Source organism: Tiliqua scincoides, chromosome 5 (assembly GCF_035046505.1).
Source record: "Tiliqua scincoides isolate rTilSci1 chromosome 5, rTilSci1.hap2, whole genome shotgun sequence".
NCBI classification, from domain to species: domain Eukaryota; kingdom Metazoa; phylum Chordata; class Lepidosauria; order Squamata; family Scincidae; genus Tiliqua; species Tiliqua scincoides.
The window spans coordinates 271674-297637 of record NC_089825.1 but is presented as its reverse complement, the minus strand read 5'-3'; the positions used below and the strand labels follow the sequence as shown (position 1 = coordinate 297637).

General features: G+C 48.4%; 1 protein-coding gene and 1 pseudogene across 2 annotated transcripts in view; both read right to left on the bottom strand.

Moving 5' to 3' along the window:
• Positions 1–1790: 1790 nt before the first annotated feature.
• Positions 1791–1908, bottom strand: LOC136654459 (5S ribosomal RNA; annotated as a pseudogene).
• Positions 1909–9132: 7224 nt separating this feature from the next.
• MINDY4 (MINDY lysine 48 deubiquitinase 4) overlaps positions 9133–25964 on the bottom strand; it is an 82960-nt gene continuing 66128 nt past the window's right edge. For both annotated transcript variants that reach the window (XM_066626934.1, XM_066626935.1), the window contains exons 16-18: positions 24095–24275; positions 19981–20053; positions 9133–10623 (exon numbers count right to left, since the gene is read on the bottom strand). In XM_066626934.1, coding sequence (XP_066483031.1) covers positions 10575–10623; positions 19981–20053; positions 24095–24275 — 303 coding nt within the window. In that variant the 3' untranslated portion in view covers positions 9133–10574. The remainder of the gene's footprint in view (positions 10624–19980; positions 20054–24094; positions 24276–25964) is intronic.

Genomic DNA, 25964 nt, shown 5'->3' with positions numbered 1-25964 from the left:
AGGTCAGGTGATGGGGGGTGGGGAGGACGGAGCAACATGGGCATGGGGGAGGGTGGAAGGGGGTGCAACAAGGCAGGGAATGGGTGGACAGAGTCCAGGAAGGGGGTGGGATCAGCAGTGGTGGTGGCAGCCAAATCCCAACTCCCTTCCCAAACTTGATCCCATAGCGCTGTCCCATGCAGTCCTGTTCCAGCTATTCAGGGTGTGTGTACTCAGTGCAGGTCTGAGTACACACACCCAGTGGCATAGCTAGAAAGGGTGCAAAGCACTAAGTTTTGCAGGGAGCCTCACCACAGCGTGCAAGTGGTCCATCCTCTTCGGAATGGGTGGGTAGGGTCCAGGAAGGGGGTGGGATCAGCCGTGGTGGTGGCCACCAAATCCTTGCAGTGGGAGCAAAACAGAGGTGAACGCCCCAGAAGCTTTCCCCTGGGTAAGTAAACAATTGTCCCCTTACACAGAGGAGACCGCTGCAACTGCTGCTGGAGAGGTGCATTGTAGGAGAGAGGGGGAGGCCGGGGAGGGAGAGGTGGATCCTGTTGAACCCTTCCTGCCCCCTTTGTTTCATTGGATTTACGCCAGCAAAATGGCTAGCGGTAGGTCTGGGGAGACCCCTAGGCAATAAGGCAGCCTACTGGGGAGTAAGCACAAAATATTTTTACTTCCCTCCTGCAGGCTGTCTGATTGCCCTCCTCCCATCATTGCAATGCAAGGCTGCAGGCTATGATCTGACAGGAGATAAGAATGGGCAGTAAATCAGATTAGAGCATTTAAATCCAAAAGGGCAATTTTTTTTTAATAAGCACATAGAGATAAAAGCAGTAATAATTCAGCTATTTGGAGGAGAACCCAGAATGCTCAGCCAGGCCTCTGGGAACTTACAGGTTGCTAGACTGAAGATCAAAATTGACATACTTCGGTGGGTGTATGCAGATCCCGGGGACCAGGAAGCTGTTCCTTTTAACTTAACCTCCCGTGCTTTTCGTGGTCCAAATTTCACATTCTTTGCTCTTGACTTGGGGAAACCCCCCAGTGACAAAGTCGGAGGCCTGCAGAACTCAAAGGCCACCAAGAGAGGGCTGCTGGAGGGGAGGCTGGGCTGCGGCTCTCCTTCATTTGTTCATTATGAATGTGGCTTCCCTGGCACACTTGAGTCGTGCCATTGGGAGCTGAATAGCGGCACCAGAGGCTGTTTCCTGTGCCCTCTGCCGAGAGCGTTCAAAAATGTCAGCAGGAAACCGACCAAGCTCCAGACCAAACTGTGCCTTCCCTGTCTCTGTGTCCCGTAATTTTTCCACATGCTGGAACAAGCAGTCCGATCATTTGTGCTTGTAAAATGCCTGTGGGGAATGCGGGGGGGGGGGTGTCACCCACAACGATATCTAAGTCTCCATCGTGGACTTTGATGGCATTCATGAGAGCCGTTCTCTGTGCAAAGATGCCATTGAGAAGCACCACAGAATGTCATCTGTAGTAGTGCCAAGACTCTGTTTCCCTCAGACAGAGAGAAGCTTCTGGAAGCTGCAGCAACTCATCTGAATTGCTGAAAGTCCACAGGAAGAGGCAAAAGGTTGCCAAGACCCTTAAGAGCTATATGTAAATATAAAGTTATATTTTACTGATGTATTTTTATCCCACTTTTCACCACTGCAGAGGCACCCAATGTGGCTGGTTGGCAACCTTCAGTCTCGAAAGACTATGGTATAAGCCTACAGCACCCAGTATTCCCAGGCGGTCTCCCATCCAAGTACTGACCAGGCCTGACCTTGCTTAGCTTCTGAGATCATGGTATAAGCCTACAGCACCCAGTATTCCCAGGCGGTCTCCCATCCAAGTACTGACCAGGCCTGACCCTGCTTAGCTTCCGAGATCAGATGAGATCAGGCATGTGCAGGGTAATTTGCTGAGTTTTTCCAATGTGGCTATCCAAATATAAACATTATTGTAACATATGTTGTTGGCAACCTCCAGTCTCGAAAGACTATGGTATCGCGCTCTGAAAGGTGGTTCTGGAACAGCGTCTAGTGTGGCTGAAAAGGCCGATTCGGGAGTGACAATCCCTTCCACACCGGGAGCAACAAAAACGGCAAAAAAATATTAAAAATGAATATACAGGGAGACGCTTAAAACAGGTACAGCGGAAATGTCAAAAGCTCACAGACATACAAACTGATTTAAACAGCAATGGAACACCAGCAAAGAAGGATACAATCAACCCCCTGAGGTTAGAGCTGGAAGCCCATCCTCTGCGCAGCTCCCCTTTGGGGTGAGCCTTCAGGACTACAAGTTAAGAGTATCTCCCTGGGCTGCGAAAAGTTTGCTGGTAACTTCCAGAGGACGCTGGCACCTGGGACGGACACCTCACTCCAGTGATTTTGCAACCGGTGTGCTGTGGCACACGGTCTGCCATGGAAGTTTGGAGCACAGCAATTGAAAATGACTGGAAAAGTCTTCCGGGTTCTGCAAATCTGTTTCCAGGGCAGGGACTCCAAATTGGAGCCCACTGCACACTGCAAACAGCCTCTCCTGCGCAACCAGATATTACCGTTGTGCCCGGGAGGCTTCCATCATTGACACCGATCGCCCCCCATATTTGTTCCACATGCTGTGTCTACCAGAAAATCCTGAAGCAGAGCCTGCTGGGGCAGCAGAATGCAGGAGCGGTGGGGCAGAGTGCACATGAGGTGCTATTGCAGCGACAATGGAAGCCCCCCCCCCATGGAACAGTAAGCTCTGCTCATGCGAGGGAGGGGTCAGCAAGGGCACTGCATCTGCCCACGGGCCAGAGTCTGGACAGCCCTGTTCTAGAGCATCATTCTGGAATAACAAATTGTCTGTTCCTCTCCCTCTGCTGGATCTGTGGGGTCAGACAATTCATTATGACAGATACCCCAGAAACAGAGCCACAGAACCTGGAAGTGACGTCACAAGAGGCAAAGACCACAGTGAGAATGAAAACACTGGAAATTGCTGCCTTACGCTTTACACCCCGGGACAGCTCTAAAGACAAGAGATGTTTTGACCTGGGCTTGTGATGTTGCAGCACCACCCACTGAATGGCCAGAGGGGGTATTGCAGCTCATCAGTCTTGCCAGACCAGAAGACAGAAGAATCAAGAGGGGCCTGGCTGGCCTTATGCAACCATTACTGTAGGCTCAGCTCTTCAGGCTGAGCAACTTCTTGCCTCTTCTTGCCTTGCACGCTATCTTTTGAAACCTGACCATCTGTAGCCCTCTTCACACATTAATTCCCATGCGTTCCAATATGCGTGAAGCGTGCACAGGTGAGGACAGGATTATCTTGCCAGCAAATCATGCTTCCAACAGTAGTGCTCGTGCGATGCCTTGCCTTGCTGCAGAGACAAACACTGACCACAGGGAGGATGGAGGCAGACGTCATGCACCCATCATTGGCAGTGTGGGGCACATGCATGTTTACTGTGGACAGAGTTTCCTGGTGCCATAGGCCTGCAGCCTCCCATCACACATTCAGGAATGGGTGGAGGAAAGTGTGTGAAAAGGGCAATCTTTGAATTCTTCCTCATCTAGACTACATTCTTGCCTATCAACCAATCCTGTGCATTCTTTATTTAATTGTTTGGCAAAAAGCAACATCGTTATATAAAACCAGTCAGGTGCAGGCCTCATGTCGCACGGTCCTGGCAGGTTCCTGAGTACCAGAGTGGCTCTGCCCATTCAGGCTGGCCATTGGCTCTCCGCATCAGGAGAAGCTATAAAGCCTTTTTGTTCAGACTGGGATTTTGCCTGAGTAATTACGATCTTTCCTAGCATTTGGCTTGTTCGCACACTCAGCTTGGCCCCTCTCAAAATTGACACCAAGCTTGAGTGCCTTGTCTCTGGCCCGTGGTGTGAATCCTCATGTTTGGTTCCTGGCTCCTGGCTGCCCATGGCTCAAAGAAAAGAAGAGAATGACACAAGAAAATGTTTCCATACCCAGAGCATAATTAATTTGTTGAACTCCCTGCCACAGGATGTGCTGATGGTGCCTGTCCTAGATGCCTTTAAAGGTTCAACGTCCTGATTTCAGAAGTCGGCTACCTCTGAATGCCAGATGCATCAGGATACAGGTATCTTGTTGTTCTTTGTGCTGTTGGGATGCCCGGAGCTGCAAAACCCAGGGAGCTGGACTAGAGCTGGGCCCTTGGCCTGATCCAGCTGGGCTCTTTTTATGTTATGTTCTTAGCTAAGTGACAGTCTGGTAGCAAATAAAAAACAGAGTACATGAAGCTCTGAGCAACGTGCAGTGCAATCCTGAGCTGCACACGGGCTGGTGCAAGTCCCTTGCACCTGCCCAGAAGGGTCACAAACGTAAGGGCGCCTTACCCAGGGGTAAGGGGAAGATTGAGCCAATTCTGGCCTCTATCCTGCGCTGAATACAGCGTAAGCCTCTTGGATAGGATTGTGCCCTTAACCTTGCCTTCCTCACAGCAGTAAGATCTACAGTGGAGGTTACCTTCCCTACCTGCGGCTGTCAGATTGCCACATCTGATCGCCCTATGCAGGCACTGCCCACAACCTCCTGGCATCTGCAGCAGAATGCCAAATGCTGCACCCTACCTGGTGATGGGACAGGTTCTGAGGGTGTGCAGTGGAGGCAAATGGGGCGACCTGGGGTGGGTGCCTCCCTGCCTGCTGCCGCCTGAGGCAGCCACTTCAGTTGTCCTCATGGATGGGCCGGTCTTGACCTTACGGCAGGAATAAAACTTGTCTGTCCAGCTGTTTTGCAGGCCCCAAGAGAGCCCTTCCCAAGCCTCAGGCAGCCAGGCGGGAAAGAAGAGATCCTGGATTACAGTATTTCACACATTTCGTATGATGGTTAATCACGCCAGCCATTTCTGCAGCTGCCATTTATGAGGCCCAGCCATTGTTGGTGGACAGCCTGATTTACAGGGGAAGGCTCCTGAGTCACAGCCCCCGAGGCCAAAGGGAAACAGATTGTGGCAATAACAAAAAGGTATTTAGTACTTTATAAACAAGCCACAGTGGTGTTTATATAAAAAAGGGAAGAAAAAAGGCAGCCAGCCCTTCACCCCTCAGGAAGATGTTTTCTGCAGCCTTCCAGGCAAAACTTCCTAGACGGAGAACAGTCACTGGAACTCTTTGGGGAAGGGCCGTTAAAAACATCAGCGCTGCATGATTACAGCTTCCTAAATCAAGCTTTGTTGGCATGACATGAAGTGAACCAGAGCAATAAAATCAAGGAAGTACTGCACATTATGCTTGGGGCTGTCTAATCCCTGCTCGAGCAGACGGAGGTTACACGTGAACACAAATGTCAGCGGCCAGAGATTGTTGTTCCTTCTCAGCTCGATCCCTGTCCTTGAAAGGTGGGAGCCGAGCCCACGCAAAGAGGTACGTGGGGAGAGGAACAAGCTAAACACTTGACCCCTTGGGTAGTGGAGCTTCATAGAGGTCCATAGTTGCAGTGGGACCTTCTCAGAACAACCTTCTACATTATTTTTTGAGTCTTAGAACTAGCACGGGTTTAGCCAGGGTTCCAATCACAGAACTAGCGCAGGGGGTTCGGGTGTAGCCAGGGTTCCAATCACTGGGGCAAACACTGGGAGGCGAGTGGAGCGGGGGCTAACAGCATGTCATCAGCAGGGGAAGGGGCTTCAGTGTGCAATGCTGGGGGCCCCATTGGGTTTTCCCTCACCATGGAGAGGGAACATTAGCATAGGGCTTAGGTCAACAACAAATGTTTACCTGTTTTGATTTTCAGGGTGTAAACAGTGGTTAAATGGTGCCTGAATGCTAAAAATTCTAGACTTGTTGGTGCCTTTTTGCTTTCTCTTGACGAGCGATCCCAGCCAACCAGGATCACATCATGAACATGATGATGCTATGAAGCCAGGCAGATGTGGCAACGTGCTGATGTTTGGTCACTGGAGCTGCTGTTGCACAACCTATTCCCACCTGCACCTGAAGGTTGGAGTCCTGAGGCCTGATCACCCAGGGAGTCCCAGAACGCTCACTAGGGCCGGGCTCCACTGTGAAGCCATCAGGTCTCCCATTTGAATCCTGGTTGTTGGGCGGCAGAAAGTCCTTGAGTATGCCTGTAGGTCCTGCCTAAACAAGGCTTTTACCGCTTGGGTTCTATAACAGGCCTTTTGTTGCAACACTCTTCTTTGGGTGGGAAAAATGTATCTGTCACGCATCTGTCATGCACACTCTTTGCTTGCATTTTCTGAACTCATAAATACTTGTTGGAAAGCAGGGCAATGGATGCTTAGCATATTTTCTTGCTGATGACCTGCGTATCTGTGCCAAGCAAGTTTTAAGGTGTGATGGAAAGAAATGCAACCCCATTCCTACCTTTTTCCCCTCTGTCTTCTCAATGCTTTGGGATTTCTGTGGAAAGGGAGTCACCTTTCTTTACCGAAGGCTCTCAAGGTCCCAACCTTGGCAAGAGCCCAAGGTCCCATTCTCCACCCGGGCACCAATTGCTATCGCCGGTTCACTCCTTCCCACTTCCTTCACATCCTCTCTTGAGCCTTCCTGGAGAGTTGTGATAATACTATCTAACCACACTTCTGAGTGTGGTGTCACATGAGAAATGCGCATTTCCAAGCCATTCCCAGGGTCACAGATCGATGCTTCATGCATGGATGCAAAATACCAGGCTGTGACCTCTGTGCCTTGCTTGGAAGCCTCACGTGGGCATCAGAGGGCAAGTGTGCTGAAAGGTGTCTTCTGATGTCCATCCTAGAATCTCATGCACAAAAGTGTGTTTCTTTTCAAACCCCCATTTCAAACTCTGACAGAAAGTCCTGGAGAGAAAATGACATCCTTATTGTGGTGCTCACAGCTGGCTTCTTCCAATCTAAAAAGGCTGTTGACTTATAGGAAGTTCCTTTACAAGGGTGCCCTGCTGGGACCAACTTCCACAGTTTACACAGCAAACGGGAAGCTTGAGTTGTACTTATCAGGAGGAGAAATTGTTCTTACCGAGAGCTGGCCCAGGCAGCTCTTGCCAGCACTCAATGATGAAGATAATAAAACAAAGAGAACATGAGCTAGTCATAATATTAACTTAGAAAACAATGGGCTGCTTGAGCACACAGTAGTAGCACTAATGAGTGGTTTAATACTGTGTAAAATTTTTAAAATAAAAAAATTACACTTTTTTCCCCTCAATAGTGTGGCTAGAGGGGGTGCAAAGCACTCAGTTCGCCTCTGTTTTGCTCCCTATGCCCGGAATGGCTCTGAAGGGAAGGGGGACAGGTCGCTTGCATGCCGCAGTAAGGCTCCCTGCAAAACTTAGTGCTTTGCACCCCCTCTAGCTATGCTACTGTGTCCCCTGAGCTGGGTGTGCAGCAAGCAACACAAGGCAGTTTCTGTGCATGTGGATCACTCCCCCCCCCCCAACAACAGATACTCAACAGATAAGCCAGGATGGTGTACTGGTTCTGGACTTGAACGTGGACCTGGAAGATCCAGGTTCAAATCCCCTCTCAGCCACCTGGGTGGCCTTGGGCCAGTCACTCTCTTAGTTTCACCTCAGGGTTGTTGTGAGGACAAAAGGAGGGCAGGAACTATGTACACAACCCTGAGTTCCTTGGAAAAAGGGCAGGATAAACATGTGCAAAACAAATTATACTTCTGAGATTGGACCAGAGAAGGACGTGAGCAGACTGAGGTCAGAGCTACCCATGCTGTCGAGTGAGGGTGGATTTCAGGCTGCAATGGAGAACACTGTTTTGGAACCCGTCCCTCCCTCCCCACGAGAAGCTCTGCAAGTAAAGCAAAGGAACAAACTCCAGCACATCAGGGAGGAAAGGGTGGTTCTAGCCCAGCCCTCTGTCTGCTGTGCCCATTTACACAGCCTAGTACTGAAAACTGTGGTTCTCCCACTTGCAGCCTGAAACGGCCCTACATATCCCACCACCAGCTCACAGAGCATTGTCACTTCATCCTGCAGTGTGCACAGGCAGGCCCAGGATGCAGTGGCAGAAAGATGCCTAAGGGAGCGCACTCAGGCATGACTCACATGCAGAATTAAGTGCTAGAATCTGTGCACAAGAGCTAGGACCAAGTCCTACAGGGTGCAGGAAGGGGGTACCATATTAGAATGTTTCCCTATGTGAAAAACTGAGCAGGTAAAACAGTGGCACAGCTAGAGGGGGTGCAAAGCACTCACTTTTGCAGGGAGCTTCACTGCAGTGTGTCAGGGTCCCTCCCTCTCCCCTTTGGAGCCATTCCAGGCAGGGGGAGCAAAACAGAGGCTCCAAAGGGGGGAAGGGCCCCTTGCATGCTGCGGTGAGGCTCCCTACAAAAATTAGTGCTTTGCACCCCTTCCAGCTATGCCCCTGAAGTAAAAAAATTTGAAACAAGACTAGCCTATCTGGGAGTCAGGGTTTAGATCAGTTTGCCTCAATGCAGTAGCTTGACCGTTAATAAATATGATCTTCCAGCTGCAGACTGAAATTCAGAACTTCAGAACTCTGCCCCCAAAGTCGGTCTCATTTGACTGTCCCGGACTCACATGCTTGCTCCACAAGTTGATCCTTAGATGTCAATGCTTGTTTGGTGGTTTATAGAGCTGCTCTTTTCTCATTTTAGTGTTCTGTCATTTTACTGGTCACTGATATGAGAAGATGTCTTGTTGGGAAAAAGAAAAATGTCTATAAAGATTCTAAATCAGATGCAATTTTCAAGCGGTGTACCCTGGCACAAGGGTGTGCCGTGAAAGGGCTGCAGGTGTGTTGTAGAAATTTGGAGCACAGCGGGTGAAAATCACTGAAAAACTCTTCTGGGTTCTGCAGCTTTGTTTCTAGGGTGACAGCCCAATCCTATGCATGTCTAGTAAGAAGTCACTCCCATTCGTGTCAATGGGGCTTACTCCCAGGAAACTGGATAGGATTGGCTGTAAGTGTCTTTAGTAGCAAATTGTCCCTCTTCTTCTGCCCGCATACAAATCATTGTCTGATTCATGGACTGAGACTATAAATGGCCTTCAGATGTTTTGTGCAGCTTTCTAACTCATCAAATCTCCTACTCTTACATTTATACAGTACTGTCAAGAGCAACATGAAATTCTTTCATTCAAATTCATGTTCAAGTTCCTTTTTGGCTTATTTTTATTTATAAAATTGCATAAATATTCTTTACATAAAACAATTTTTTTGAAGCTGTGAAAATCATAACCAAACTGATGTACTACCTTCTGCTGAAATATTACAGTATTTCTGTTTTTGCTTTGATTAAAAAAAAATTATAGACACAATGTCGTCAAAAGAAGTGCTGGTATATTTCACTTTTGAAACCTAAGGCACTAACCATTGTCCCTAAGGCACAAGTGCAGGGACAATGATGACAACATATATTCCCTTAAGCCCCCTCATTCCAAAACAACCTTTCCAAAGTTCTGGACTAGGTTCCAAGGCTGCCTGGCCGTAGCTCACAAAGACTGCAGTTCTCAGTGTGGCTACATGGCAGAGGTGGGTGGGGTCCTAAAAAAAAAGAGTGTAAACAAGTCATTATGCCTATTGCTTTTGTGCAATTGACCAACCAGATGAAGAACCAACCCACATCTGCCCCAGGTGTATATATCTCCTACACAGTTCAAGAAAATGGACTTTATAGAACTGCTGAAAATACTCCATCTGCTGGAGGCCTGATCACGCACCAACATTCACCATATGCCCATGGCGAATCCTCCTCACTCAGCTGTTTTGTCTGTTACAAGTCACGGCATGAGTGAAGACCACAGTACAGGAAGTCTCCCCACCCACAAACCGTATCAGTTGTGTTACTGGCAGAAGTTGGGAATCGCACTACATGAAGGCCTGTATTCACTTGCTAACTTTATATATATATACATACCAATAGGGGTGGTTGTGGAAATTGCCATGGACATGGTAACATGTAATGTATAGATATAGACCAGCCCAAATGCACAGAATAAATCACTGTGGTACTGCTCCTTAACATTGATCTAGCTTACAGTACCTGACTACCAGTGCTTAGAATGGTAGCCCAATAATTATCATTATCAAGAAATATAAGATATCCGCCAGTGGACTTAAGAGATGGACAGCACCACTAGTTTGCATCTCCCAGTAGCCAAGAGTCCAGTATTAACAGGTTAGCAGTGATATCCTTTGGTTCAAAGTGTTGTAGAAACCATTGGGGTACGCGAGGTTAGGACCATTCTTGGGGACAATTTCTTCTATCTTGTGTACATTTTGGTTTCCTTGATCTGGAATGGAGACAATGAAAAAGAGCCAGTGCTAAAAGAGACATGTGGGTGCAGCCAGTTGTTTGGTAGATACAATCACAGGATGTGGTGTGGATTCAGAAACGGAACTTGACTAGATGTCGACAGATTTACAGTTCTTCCCCCCCCCCGGCTCGTTCTGGCCGTCAAGGCTGGTTCTCCACTGTCACACACTGTACATAAAGAAAAGGGAAGGCATTCCAAATTTGCGCAGCCACTGTTTACACAATAGATGGAGCATATGGCCAGCATCTTCCATTCCATGTCGCTCAGTCTCGTTACACACCACATGCCCAGGTGCCTTTCAGCTTGTTTTTCAGCCAAGGAGGTCAGGTCAGTCACAGGATGGGTTCTGTGCCATTCCAATTAACAATAGCTCCTTTCCACCTAAAGGCAAAATGGACAGTTACTTGGATGGGTTCCCATGGTTTCCCTGACCCTCACTTCTCCCTGCAAAATTGTCTGGGCAGAAACAGTTTAAAATAGCAAGACTTAGAGCCAGATGTTAACCATGTTTACGTTGTTACAGGAGCCATCGCAAGTCAGAGAAAAAGCTGAAAGGATGTGGAGAGGCAGAAGGGGCTTCTGGGGTCTGATGGAAAGGCTTGGAGGGCCCCATAAGCCAGTGGTTCTCAACCCGTGGGTCATGATCCATCAGTGGGTCATGAATCAATTTTTGGTGGGTCACGGCCGGAGCTGGCTGTGGTGCTGTAAGGCATTCTGGGGTGTTACCCAAAAGCCACAAGGCATTCTAGGGTGCTACCTGACTGCTGCAACCCACAAAGTGGGTCGCAGCATTAAAAAGATTGGGAAGCAGTGCTCTAAGCTACATGGAAGAACAGGGAGTTGGTAGGGATGAATAAGAAGTTCTTTCTTATGATTTAGTTAGGTGGGCAAATATTATATAAAGGGTGGCCATCCTGTATGGTTTAGGCCCAACCCCACAGGAACAACCACTACAATGCAAACTTATCACCAACCCCTTCCTGTCAACGGCTTTCACAAAGATAACTCTGGGCTTGCATCAGTCTGAACTGATGGTTCACTTAAGAAGTTTTTGTCGTTCATGTTTATTTACAGCTGTGGCTTCAAAGGAGCTCAATGGGAGCCAAACGGACTAACTCCATTGAAATCCGCTTGGGAATGTGAAGAGGTTTGAATGGTGGTGTGCAGTCAACTTCCTCTAAAGAGGCTTCTGGAATCCTACAGCTCGCTACCTGAACTGACTCCAGAGGGAGAGTCAACCTGGGGAGACGGCAGCATTTTGTCCAACCTTCGTTATGAGGGTTCTTGTTGCCACCGCAGTAAGGGAGCTGGCACAGAAGCCTTGGGAGAGGAAAAGCAGGTGGCAGCACCAGCAAGATCTGTCTGCGGCTTGTTCCGTGGCAGTCGTGGGGAAGTGGACTTCCCAGGTGGCTCGTGAGGTGCAGGTCGAGTGGAGCTGGTGCTGCTCCCAGACAACCTCTTTCCACTGCAAAGACTGTGTTCTCCTCCTCCTCCATTGTCCTTCCTTTTCCTGATGTGTTTGTCAGTTTTGATGGTACATTCATGGATAGGGACTTGCCACTGTCAGTTCTATGCACATACAGGGCGTTGTGTTTTTAGATCCTTAAGAGGTAATGAACATGATGATGATGAATCTTTCTGTATAATATGGTCACTTCACTTGATGGACTCATGTTGCAACTATATAAGGAATCAGAACACTCCTCTCACAAAAATGCATTTTGGGGCAAACTATTTGCAAACTCTTTCCTAATTTAGGGTATCTGAGGGAAGATGAGAAACTCCTTTGTGATTCCTATGGACGTCCTCCCTCTACACCAGCTGGAACCAAAAGCTCTGATTCTTCTGTGTGTTAGTACAGAAAGCTGTGGAAAGGATCTGTCCAAGCAAGTCTTGTTTCTTGTTAACACTTGAAGGGGTTACACATAGGTCTACCCAGGGTTGTCCTCAAGTGTGGGATGCACTCATTGCATGCCTCAGATCCCCCAACAACTCATCTGTGGTCTGATGTAGATGGAATGGTGGCCAATGAAGCACATTGTGGGCATGGAGTCTGCGGGTGCCAGGAGGGATTCTCTGGGGAAAGAATTCTGAGTGCAGCAGAAGTGGTGGTGTAGCTAGGGGGGTACAGAGCACTACGTTTTTCAGGGAGCTTCACCGTGGTGTGCAAGGGGCCCCTCCCCTTCGGAGCCATTCTGGGCAGCAGAAGCAAAACAGAGGCATTTGCCTCCGTTTTGCTCCCGCCGCCCAGAATGGCTCCGAAGGGGAGGGGCCCCTTGCACGCCACAGTAAGGCTCCCTGCAAAACTTAGTGCTTTGCACCCCCTCTAGCTATGCTACTAAGCAGAAGTAATCTGAAAACTGTACGTTATCTGCCCTGAAAGAAAGATCAGCAGGCAGCAAACGTGGGTTCAGATCACTACTGTCACATTTCAGCAGACCCATCCATCCTTGTCTCCACAAACAGCAGCATGAGGGGCTAACTTGAGCAGTGTGGAGCAGCGACATCCTAAAGCAGTGCAGTGGTGAGAGCAGCCATTTTCAACTGGTGCGCTGTGCCATTAAAAGCATACAAATAAGGTATTGCACTTTCCTGTAACTGCTGCCCTCCTTCATACTTTTTAATTAGTTCAGCTGCTGCCTGTCTCCAATGGTTCTGCTCCTCCTATTCTTGTGGTTTCATTTTTTAAAGTGTTGCTGTTGTTGATATGGTATCTCATTGTATTTTGCTGCTTTTACAGATGGTTATAGGATGCCTTGAGGGTATTTGCATCAGAAGATGGCATATAAATACTCAGGAGGAGAAAGCAGGCCAATGAGATCGGTCTGGCAAGAAAGCCAGGGAGAAGCATGTGAGGCCGTATGAAGAAGGAAAGATGGGTGTGGCCCCAATTCTTGACAATACGGCTGGCACCAAAATCAAAACTTTAGATATAGGCTGATGGGTTCTGAGCTGTCTGTGACAGATCAGGAGAGAGATCTTGGGGTGGTGGTGGACAGGTCGATGAAAGTGTCGACCCAATGTGCGGTGGCAGTGAAGAAGGCCAATTCTATGCTTGGGATCATTAGGAAAGGTATTGAGAACAAAACGGTTAGTATTATAATGCCGTTGTACAAATCGATGGTAAGGCCACACCTGGAGTATTGTGTCCAGTTCTGGTCGCCGCATCTCAAAAAAGACATAGTGGAAATGGAAAAGGTGCAAAAGAGAGCGACTAAGATGATTACGGGGCTGGGGCACCTTCCTTATGAGGAAAGGCTACGGCGTTTGGGCCTCTTCAGCCTAGAAAAGAGACGCTTGAGGGGGGACATGATTGAGACATACAAAATTATGCAGGGGATGGACAGAGTGGATAGGGAGATGCTCTTTACACTCTCACATAATACCAGAACCAGGGGACATCCACTAAAATTGAGTGTTGGGCGGGTTAGGACAGACAAAAGAAAATATTTCTTTACTCAGCGCGTGGTCGGTCTGTGGAACTCCTTGCCACAGGATGTGGTGCTGGCGTCTAGCCTAGACGCCTTTAAAAGGGGATTGGACGAGTTTCTGGAGGAAAAATCCATTATGGGGTACAAGCCATGATGTGTATGCGCAACCTCCTGATTTTAGGAATGGGTTAAGTCAGAATGCCAGATGTAGGGGAGAGCACCAGGATGAGGTCTCTTGTTATCTGGTGTGCTCCCTGGGGCATTTGGTGGGCCGCTGTGAGATACAGGAAGCTGGACTAGATGGGCCTATGGCCTGATCCAGTGGGGCTGTTCTTATGTTCTTATTATGTTCTTATTTAGAAAAGGTGAAACTTGTACTGAACTTCATGATTTCTCCCAAGAACCAGCATCTGAGAAGACTCAAGGGAAGCCAAACAAGTTTCTATGTAATGTGAAATTTCTCAATGGGCTTTTGCACACCCCTAGACTCTCTGAGTGCTTAGGCCCATTTTGCACAAGTAGAATTGGTTCTAAGCGTGCATAAATATTTGCAGGATCGAGGACTACAAACACTGGAAAAGAAGATGCATACAGGTTGTACTGTCTGGTGTCAGAACACCACACCAGGCATCTGAACACAGATTTCCCCAATGCTTCCCTCTTCCCTGTAATGGTGAATTATTCTCGTGGAATGTGCCATCTGAAAAAAAAAAAAAACCACTGCATTCCACAGATATGCATCCAAACAAGGTGAATGCCAGCAAGGCCAGATTAACAAAACATACTGCACGACAGAGATCATGACAGTAGTCCCCTCTGGGCAGAACTGACAGAAGTGATTTCCTCCACTGGAGACAGAAAACAGTGGAGGATCGGGCCTTGAGATGAGTCTCTCCCACCTGGGGCGATGGAATACATTAGGCCACATGATATACCCAAAAGAGCCCAAGAGAGGCACATTCCTTTTGTCTCCTGGGTCAGAATTAGTTGCTTGCACAGATGTTTAGAGACACAAGCCATAATGACTTCCCTTCGTCCCGAGGAGTCTGAGGTTGGAAATGGCAGGAGAAACAGCAGTAGGTATGTTGGTTTCCCTGACTCCTGCTAACTAGGAGTAAGAGAAAATGGGAAGTGCTTCAAAAAGGATCTTCTAAGCTGGCAGCTGGAGGCCCTGCAGGTAACTCTGATTCTTTGAGGCATACAAGATGGCTCCCTAGTGGCTGATCCCGAGGAAAGAGAACATCCCAGTGGCTGGTGAGGTGAAAGGACATGCTTGCTGTCCGCAGTGAGTATAATGCAGTGGTTAGAGTGAAGCTCACTAGGTGACTTTGGGTTGGTTTCTCTCTCTCAAAGCTCCCTTATGAGGCTGTTGTAAGGAAAAAATGGTTGGCAACCTTCAGTCTCAAAAGACTATGGTATAAGCCTACAGCACCCAATATTCGCAGGCAGTCTCCCATCCAAGTGCTAACCAGGCCTGACCCTGCTTAGCTTCTGAGATCAGACGAGACTGGGCATGTACAGGGCAATCTACATCCATGTATGCCTTCCAGAACTCAGTACAGGAAGGCTGGAATACAAATGTGAAAAGCAACACTATGTTGGGGTTTGTGGGTCCTGGCCCACCATCCCTGCCACAAAGTGGTGAAGTTATTTACTTGGCACTGCCTCCCAAGCTGCAGGCTTCCTATACAAAGAGCACTTTGGATGTTAGAAAGTGCACTCCGGGGCATCTGTGTGATTCTGTGGTTTCCAACAGAACTGAAGAAAATCAGGCTCTAGCTCATCACTCTCCTCTCCTTTCAACTTCCTTTTCAATTCTTTCTCAGTTGCCAGACTGCTGCTTGAATGGACCGGCCCCAGTGGTGGGATTCAAATAAATTAACAACAGGTTCTATGCCCTAATGAGCAATGAGCAACTCAGTTTCAATTGTTTGCCGCAAAGGAGGTTGAAAGACTACAGCTGCACTCCTATACTGTACAGTACACACTTTCCTGGGAGTAAGTCCCATTGAACATAATGGGACTTACTTCTGAGTAGACAGTCATAGGATTGCACTGTAACTTTAACACACACCCAATGTCTAAATCCAAATTGCACAGCTGCAATTCTGTCCTCTATAGTCATACTTACAGGCCTCTGGCCACTAGTTTCCAAGGAGGATAAACAGGCAGCTGAAATGCACACTTCAAATGGACATTTTTTCTTGAATTCTCAAGGCAGTTGCATAATGAAATCAGGAAGGCACCAAGAAGAGGAGATGGGAACTGCCAGGGCTCCAGGTTACCAACCTCTGGAGACACCACAGCAGCATAGCACCTTCACATCTGCACAAACCAACTTGCTGCACTGAGCTGGGCCACCTTCCTTCTCAGTGGGAACTTGGTGATTTTTACCAGAGCAGTCAATCCTCTCAAGGATCTGGTTCACTTTTAGTGATGAACATCTGGTCAGCAAAAGAGCACTGAGCACATAGTCTGACACCTCATCATCAACCAAAAGCAACAACAGCATAGTAACATCTTTACATCTCCCCTTCTTTTTTGTTCTATTACAGCATTCCTCAGCATCTGCCTCTCGCCCGCTGTACCATTTTGCATGGCCCACCTCTGAGAAGTACAACTGGAAGTAACTGGAATGACTTTATCACCAGTTATTTCCATACTAAGAGGCCAGACATGATGCAACAAACCACGGTAAGAGGCTCAGGCTACAATCCTATCCACTTTTTCCTGGTAGTAAGTCCCACTGACTATTATGGAACTTACTTCTGAGTAGACATGCATAGGATTGGGCTCCCAGGGTAGATGGGAGGGCTTTTCTGAGTGCAAGAAAAGCAGAACTGAGCCCCCTACCACTGTTTGTTGCATCATATTGCTGGTCTCACTGCCAGGCAGTGGAGGTCTGGGTGGGGGGGGGGGTCCTGCCATGAGTACCACTGGGCACCACATCAAGTACCACTGGTGGTATGAGTACTACTGGTTGAGAAATGCTGCTCTATTACTTTTACCACCCAGCCCCAAAAAGAATTCCAGTGAACTCTAAAGCTTCCCCCTCCAACTTCCAACTCTGCAATCCAATGCATGTCTACTCAGAAGCCCAACAAGTTCAAGGGGAGTTGTTGACTTCTAGGGTTTGGGAGAGAATGGCAGCCTTGAAGGACAGTTTCACTAATGAGCAAAAAAGTACTATGAGGGGACTGTTCTTCTAGGTTGCTTTCCGACAGGCAACAACAGATACCCATTACTTTGGTCTACTTTAGTGGCGAGTCTCCCACAAGTTTGAGGGCTGCTACTGACCAGGAGTACAAAGCAGGGGCCTGCAGTGGGTGGGGAGGCAGGTGAGGCAGAACCTCCCCACCACAGTCCTTCAAAAGTGTTGCAGCTGTGTAGGTGCCCAAGCACCCACAACCCAGCCTAAAAATGAAAATTAACAGCACATGTAACAAGCCTGCCATTTCACTTGCATGGGGGGAGGGGGGAGAATAACCTAAAACCTCTAACCTCTTTCTGCTAGAGAAGCAGCAATGCTAACTGTACCATCCTCAGCACACTTGCCTGGGAATAGCAGCCCAATCCTATGCAAGCCTACACAGGAGTAAATCACATTCTATAGTCAATTGGGCTTCCCAGGTGTGAGTAGGATTGCAGCCTAAGGGCTATCCAACTTTCCAGAGCCAAAGCAGCCACATTGCAGTCCCGAGGTAAGGGAACAAGCATTCCCTTGTCACAAGGAGACCTCCAGGACTTGGTGCTGGAAAGTTACAGTTAAGAGGACTTCGGACCCAATCCTATCCAATTTTCCAGTGCCAGTGCAGCTGTACCAATAGGGCATGCACTGCATCCTGTGGTGGGGGGCAGGGAACATTTGTTCCCTTACCTCAGGGCTGCATTGTGACTGCACAGGTGCTAAAAGAAAGCCTCACTGAGCACAATAGGACTTACTTCTGAGTAGACATGCATAGGATTGTGCCCTAAGGCTGCCATCTAACTTCCACTTTCCTGGGAATAAGCCCCATTGGCTATAAGGAAATTTACTTCTGAGTAGACATGCAGAGGATTGTGCTCAAAGGCTGCAATCCTATCCACACTTTCCTGGGAGTAAGACCCATTGAACACAACAGGACTTACTTCTGAGAAGACCTGCATAGGATTGTGCCCTTAATGAAGTAATGTTTTGTGCCACATTCCTGCCTTTTTTTAACCTGAGGAATTTCAGCTGTGGGAGCATCGCCTCTATGTGTCTGATAGTGTATTATACAATCATTGTGTAACAACACGTTGTATTGCAATGAAAAGATCCCAGGCACAAAACTGCATTCCCAAACCCCAAGGATGAAAACCAACCCCATGGTGCAGTCCTGTGCTTGTGGGAAGTAAGGGCACAATCCCTATGCCTGTCTACTCAGAAGTAAGTCCCATTATAGTCAATAGAGCTTACTGCAGCATGAGAGCCCAAGCCTATGCATGTTTACTCATTATAGAGTCTCATTATAGCCAAAGGGGCTTACTCGCAGGAAAGTGTGGCTAGGAGTGCAGCCTTTGAGCACAATCCTATGCATGTCTACTCAGGAGTAAGTCATTATAGCCAAAGGGGCTTACTCGCAGGAAAGTGTGGCTAGGAGTGCAGCCTTTGAGCACAATCCTATGCACGTCTACTCAGGAGTAAGTCCCATTATAGCCAATGGGGCTTACTCCCAGGAAAGAGTGGATAGCATTGCAGCCTGAGGCAAGATGAGTGCAGGACCCAAGGCGAAAGTGAGTGCCCCCTGAGGCAACCTTGTTGTGGGGGGGAGCTGCTGACTGAAGGGGGGGCTAGAAAGACTCCCCTTCCAAAGCACGGAAGAGGTCCTGCCAGCGGGGGGGGGGGGCCCTCAGCTGAGTCCACGACACAGCCTGCTCCCCTCCCCAGCCAGGCTGAGGAAAGGCATGGAAAGGGGAGGCGCCTCCTCTGCTCCTCTCCTCTGCTGGGGCAGAGCGAGGAAACTCTAGCCGGGTTCTGAGGGGCCTGAGGGCTCTGGGGGGGGGGCTCTGAAACAGGGACCTGCTGTGGGCGGGCGGGCAGAGCCTCCCCACCAGAGTCCTTGGGAAAGCGCTGCTGCCGTGGGTTGTGTGTGCTTAAGCACCTCACAGTGTTCTGGTGCTTGCTGAGGAGCTCCGGTGCCTCCCCACTCATCGCATGTCCCTGCTACGAAATGGCAAAGGAGAGACGGGGGGGGGGGCGGCCCAGGCAAGGCGCGCTGGAGACCCGGGCTCACCTTCTCCTCCTCCTGCTTGTGCTGGGCTTGCTCTGGCCACTCTGCGGGCAGAACTCTAACGGTTCACAGAACTGACCCATAAGCCAGCACAGGGATCCGCAGAACCGGGCAGAACCGGTTGAATCCCACCACTGGCCGGCCCTGGAACCTCTCGGACCCATTTGGCCAGGGACCACAGTGGGGCAAAACCCTTCCGTTCCCCCACCCCAAAAACATGATGGCGCAGGCCACGTACAGCAGTCATTAGAAAAATGACTTCCTTAGAAAAACTGCCACCTGGAAGTGATGGAGTGTAAAGCAGGCCTAAGAGGGAAAGACCATCAAGTAAGACCATTAGTGATGAAACCGACTGCCATGTGAAACAAGCAGAGCCTTCAAGGGCAGCCGAGGCCATCTGTTCATTCCACTGAAAATGCACGTTGGCAAAAGACAATGTGTTTTGCTCAGCCGTGTGCAGTTTGGCTGGCATTTCAATGACAAGGGAAAGGAAAGCGAGACGCTGCCCTTTGCAGTTTTGAGTCTTCCTCCTGCAGCAATTTTCATCTACATCAGACGACAACGTGAACATCTAATTAATGGTAAGGGCTCACAAGAGTTTTCACAGGATTGAATCTGTGCTTATTACCTTTGACTTATAGGGATCCAGCATGGGCAGAATGTTGAACTTGGGCAGAGAGCCCTGGGTTCAGATTCCCACTGAGTCATTTTATTTATTTATTTATTTATTTATTTGATTTATAGTCCACCTTTCTCCCTGAAGGCACCCAAGGCAGCTCCTGAAGCTCATGCCTTGGGTCAACCACATCCACCTCTCACAACCCGTGTATGCCACTCTGAGCTCCCTGGGGGTGGGGCAATGTGCAACAATGACAGACACCTGGATCAACTTCCTATGCCATTCCATGTCTGTAGGATCAAGTGACCATATGCAGTTTCTGCATCTTGGAACTCACATTTTTATCCCTTGAAATCTCACAACTCTTTGGCAAAAGAGGGGGACACAGTAAGATTATTCCGATATGGTGGAAAAAGCAACTACAGATTCAACTCACTTGGTCCTGATGCAGTGTTCAAGGGGAGGAATGAGGTCATTGTCTTTGTCTTCAATGTAAGGCTGAGATGTATCTGTGGGAAGAGGTCAGACATGTCACATGACAGCAGATCAAGTATGCCAAATGTTCTGAAATACTTTAAAAGAAATGTAAATAAAAGTGGCAGCCTTCGGGGAAGTCTGTTCATCAGGGGCCATCTAAGCCAGTGGCAGTGAAATACAGAGGTTGGTGTCTTGTGTGAAGGAGTGTTGTCTCCTGTCTGTCCTCAGGCTATTGCCAATCAATCAGTTTCATTGGGTGACCCGAGTTCTCATATTTGAGAGAGGGAGTAAAATAAAGTTTCTTGATTCACTTTCTTCACACTATTACTCATCTCTTTCTCAAGCCCCCACATAGTAATCTTTCTCCTCCACTAAAATCCCCAACCTTTCCGGCCTTTCCTCTTGGGGAAGGTGCACAACTGCCCTTCTAGAGCACCAATTTTCAACCTTTTCCTTCTCACAGCACACTAACTCTATGGTCTTCTCTATGGTCTTGTGATGTAATTTCTGGGAGATTCTTCCAGGTTCTGTGGCTCTCTTTCTAGGGCAACTGTCTGTCATAATGAATTTTCTGTCCCTCTTCCTCCACTGGCTCCCTAGACACAAAGCCACAGAACCCAGAAGAGCAATTTTTAACCGCTGTGCTCCTAACTCCTGCAGCACACCTGTGGACCTTTCGCAGCACACCAATGTGCCATTGAAAACCACTGTTCTAGAGCAGTGATTCTCACTCCTTTAGCACTGGGACCCACTTTTTAGAATGAGAATCTGTCAGGACCCACTGGAAGTGATGTCATAATGGGAAGCGACCATCAAGCAGGAAATTTTTAATAATCCTAGGCTGTACTCCTACCCGCACTTACCCAGGAGTAAGTCCCATTGATTATCATTGTTAAAAGCATCTTTATAGTAGCCTGTTAAACGTACAGATCTGTGACATTTCCCCAAATGCTATCACTTACCATGGTAGCATCAAGTCTAATACATTAAAAATAAAATCTTGAAATGAATGGGGACTCACCTGAAATTGGCTTGTGACCCACCCACAGTTTGAGAAACACTGTTCTAGAGACATGGAAGAAGGGAAAGAGCTTGACAGTGCACAGGCCTGGAGATCTTTGCTGTCAGAAATCAGGTGGGAAGAGAGTGGAAGGGAATTCCAGGACTCAGCACCGAAGGCTGCTCCTGCCTGCCTGTAATTGCGCCCTCGTGAATGGCAGCTCTCCTTTCAGACGCCCACTGCCGCTCCCTTGCGTCCTCTATGAATAGCAGCTCTCAGCTTGGGATGATTTAGCAGCTGAAGGAGCCAACATGGTTAGACACGTGGGTGTGCTAGGAAAGCCAGAGTTTCCAAAAGTTCACACTGTGACATGACAACACGCCAGAGAACAAAGGCACATTCTGGAAAGTTTGAGTCTTACAGGTGCTATAATTGTAGAGCGGAGGTATACAATAAAAAGTAAAGGAACATTATGATGACACCCACATTTACCATCAACGTAGGCAGTGAAGAGGTCAGCAGTAGTGATGGATGATGTGATGTCATTGGTTCTATTTAGAACTATCTCCTGAAGTTGGATTTCCCAAATTTCATAACTGACCCCACGCAAGGCACACGTGTGCATGCAAGTACATGAGGGGTGTTGTCGGAGTCAGGTTGCCAGGGTGTTCTTTTTTGTTTTTTTACTGGCTTTGCTCCTGTACCAACAACAGCAGCCTGATGTGCAGGAAGTAAGCTGTGACATTTTTCCTCAAAAGTTATCTTCAGGTCAGCGTCATCTACTCGGTTTGTGCCTGAAGGGCTGTTTCTAACAGGCAAAGGAGCAGGGCTGGAAGGCCCCCACCACTAGTCAGTTCATTCAGTTAGGAGGCTCATGCGGGAGAGCCATTCAGTCCTGAACGGCACTGAGAGGCAAGCGAAGGCTGTTTGTGTCATTCCTCTGCCAGGAGAAATGTTTGCCAGGAAGAAGGCTCTAGCCTAGCTTCTCCCTGACATGCTAGTTTTCAGCATGCAGGGATGTTTGCTTTTGACATGGGTGAGCACTCAAGAATGCAGTTCCTGCTTGCAACTACTTCCTCCTAAGGAACCGCATGCATTTCAGTTGTGCAAGGGGGTGGGGTGGATATGCCATCCAATTATTTTCAGGGCTGGCCTGGATCAACACAATGAATCCTGGTTCCGCTCCAGAAATCCTTCCCCTCAAACCAACAGCTGGCCCCCAGAGTTCTAGGGTGGGCTGGAATTGGCAACACCCCTAATTGCAGAAAATCACACTCGTGGGGATGGGCATAAACTGGGGCACTGTCTGAAAGGCACTATTTCACAGCTGACAGAATTTCATTTCCATGTTCTTGTCAAGAGAAGAGGAGCAGGACAAGTCTTCAGCGCTGCACAAGTTCTGAACAGAAAGAATCCCCAACAGTGACTGAAGAAGGAACAGAGAGTTTTTGTATTGAGAGGGGTGGCTTCTCCCCAGAGAAACAAAGGAGGCCCAGATCTCTAGGACAGGACAACAGAGGGGGATCTGTAAAAGGTCATGGGAAAATCCCTGCAGCTGAACCCAGTTTTGCAAAATTTCAAACGATAATTGGACTGTACAGGCCAGTTCATGTGGGGCGGCCACACTGCAGAACTTCCAGATGCTCATTCCAGAGGAAAAATGCATCAAGCTGGCAATCCAACCCAAGAAGGGCAGCAGCATTATCCAAGGGCTTTCCCGGAGTGGGCAACAGTTGTTGCTTCTCATGCCAGCTCTAAGGACCAACTAGATGTAACTTTAACTACCTAACGTTTCCTGGTGTGCTGGATTTATTTTTCTGTAAATAGCCTGCATGGGGACCCCAATTCAAATCAGGTCCATGGGGGAAGTATGGCCTTGCTACAAAACCCTCGATTTCCCCCTATTTTTTGTCTATGCTGCAGTTTTCTGTTGCACTTTTTGATGCCTCATAGGAACGTGAAGCCCACTTGATTCCCAAGAGCTGGCCATCCAAGTGGCTCTGGTGACCCCAAGCATCCCATTCCAAGAAAAAACCAAGGGGAAGCCTACAGGTCAAAACAAGCAGGGCCGTACATCCCTGCCCCCCCCCCTGTGCATTTGCCCAAGTCTGACACCACCCTGCTAGAAAATGGGTGCAGGGATGAGGATCCTGCCACAGCAGGAGGAGGAGGAGAAGGGAACGTGCTTGGAAGCAACGGCTGCTCCTCTTCCTTGGGAAGCGTGTGTTGCTCTTATTCATCTAACACAGAAGTGGCGTGGGGGAGGGGAGCAGGACTGCACATTGGCTCCAGTCCGGAAGGGAAGGGAAGGGAAGGGAAGGTGGGTGGGTTCCATATTGCTTCTCCCTGCCTACTCAGTGCTTCAGAAGCACCAGATGGGCAGGCGGAAGTCCTTGGGAGCTGCAGCAGTTTTTGTTGTGGCTCCTCTTGTCCATCCAGCAGTGCTGGAGAGAGAAAGGAGCTGCTGCAGTACTGCTGCTGCTGCTGCTCTCCACAGGTTAGATCAGAGCCCCCAGTGGAGTGGCAAGCAGAAGAGGGTGGCGGAGAGACAGGTTGGGGGGCATCTACTCATCCCCCCCCACCAAGGATGCCACTCAATGGGACCGTTCCAGGTCACTTAATGGCTGGCCTTGGGCATTGTGCTTGTCTTTTTCTCTGGCTGTCCTTATAGGGGGCTCTATCCTGCCCCCCCGCCATGGTCCTGACCTGTATGGATATCTACCAGCATTTGCAGAAAAAAACAAGTATGTCAGAACCAATTACGTAATTAAGGTCCAAATCCTAACCCACTTTCCAGCACTGGCATAGCGGTGCCAATGGGACATGTGCTGCATCCTGCAGTTGGGGGACACTCATGGAGGCCACCTCAAAGCAAGGGAATGTTTGTTTCCTTACCTAGGAGCTGCATTCCCCTTATGTCGGTGCTGGAACACGGGTTAGGATTGTGCCCTAAAGTCACATCTAGTTTGGACAGAAGCCTTTCTGCAAAATGCATTACACCACTGATATGCCCAATGACCCAGGGGCAAGGAGCTCCACAGCTCAATCACTTCCACAGTGTTTGTCTCCATACCTATGGTTAGACGGATCTCCTCTTGCTGATTGGCTAAGCCGTCATAGTAATACAGGTCAAACCGCCGCTCAGCCTTCCAGTCCCCAAGTAAATCCTTCTCAAGACAGAAAAGCACGCTGAAGTGACTCTCGCTGCAGACAAGCCAAATGGGATACTTTGGGGTCTTCAAATAACATCCAACCTGAGCAAAAGGGAGAGAGTGCACAATTTTTTAAGTATGTTGTTTAAAACAGTAACAACAGTTAATTGTTAATTAATAGTAACAATCAATTCTGGATGATATAAAGGTTCCAGACCAGGTAACAGCTGTAAAGTCTTGCAGGTTTTAATTCTCAAAGGCACCAGGACACAGGTTGTGTCTGTTGTCTTGTGTGCTCCCTAAAGCATTTGGTGGGCCACTGTGAGATACAGGAAGCTGGACTAGATGGGACTTTGGCCTGATCCAGCAGGGCTCTTCTTATGGTCTTAAAGGGGCAATGAACACCCTATAAGCACTTCTTTCACACACCCCTAGTGTTACGGAAGGCTTTGAAAAAAGAGAGAGAGAGGTGACATTACACAACAGCCTTAACACCCAATGAGGGAGTTACTTCCTTGTGGGATCGGAGCGCACTATGCTCTCCCAGTATCATATGCAGAGGTCCACTTAATTATGTGGTTCCCATTCCCTATCATGGCATTGTAACAGAAGGAAACCTCCATGTGGCCCAACTGAGCTGTGTGGCTCCTCTCAGAGATAAGGCCATAGTGACACAGGACTCAGATCGCTCCACAGAGAAGCATCTCCAACACCACTTTGGAGATATGTAACCCAGGACTTGAATCCGACATCCACCCACTTCATCTGAAACATCAGCTAAAGAAAGGTCCATCTACCCTCATTTCTTGTGATATCACAATTAGATAACCACTTTTTCCCCCTCTCTAGACAGAACATTCTCTGCTTCGTTATTTTATTAATTCCTATTTTTAAAAGCCATTGTTCCAGTCAACCGTTTGTTTCTTTTTAAATTCTTGAGTTGTGAACAGAGGCCCAAAGATATAAATATGCTGTCAGAAAAAGAGAGCAAAAAGTGGATTTCAGTGGGGAGAAGATATTATCACAAGGATTTCCTTTCTAACACACACAGGCATATGGCAGTAGTTTGAAAAGCAAACAACCAGCCTGTTGGAGTCCCTCAGAGAAAAAAATTCTTAAGATTCCCCTTTGATGTGAAATTAGAAACTTATTATAGTCTCTCTTTGGAATTGGAACCACAGATGCAGTTTGACTAAAACAGCAGTTCTCAAGCTGGCTGGTGTCAAGGGGCCTTTTCAACACCCATTTGTCTTCCAAAGGAACTGCCTCCCCACATGACTGCCACAGAGCATGTTGTGGAATGGGGAGCACCCCAAATGGCTCAGGTCACCCAGTGTGCTGGCCAACCTGAGCAGCACTGCTGTTAATAAACATGGACCAAGAGTGGCCATCTGAAGCGAGGGTGGTGGGAACACAGAACTGGATCTTTTTGGTCGAGGCACCCAGGCTCTGGAACATCCTTCCCTGAGACCCACAGAGCACCCAACTCCATCTTGACAATAGGTTAACACTGTGCCATTTCATTGTTCTTTTGGGTTGCCGTCATTTTATCTTGTTACGGTTTGCTGGTTCCTCCTTCTCCTAACATCCCACAAGCTGGTTAGGCAGAGACTAACTGGTCCAAAGTCGGCCAATGAGCTTCATTGCTGAGAGGAGACTTGAAATCAGATCTCCCTAGTCCTGGTCCAACGATCTCTAACCAACTAGGTTATTGGCTTTATTTGTATGGAGACAAACGAGGTACCAAATTCACAAGAACATAAGAACAGCCCCACTGGATCAGGTTATCTA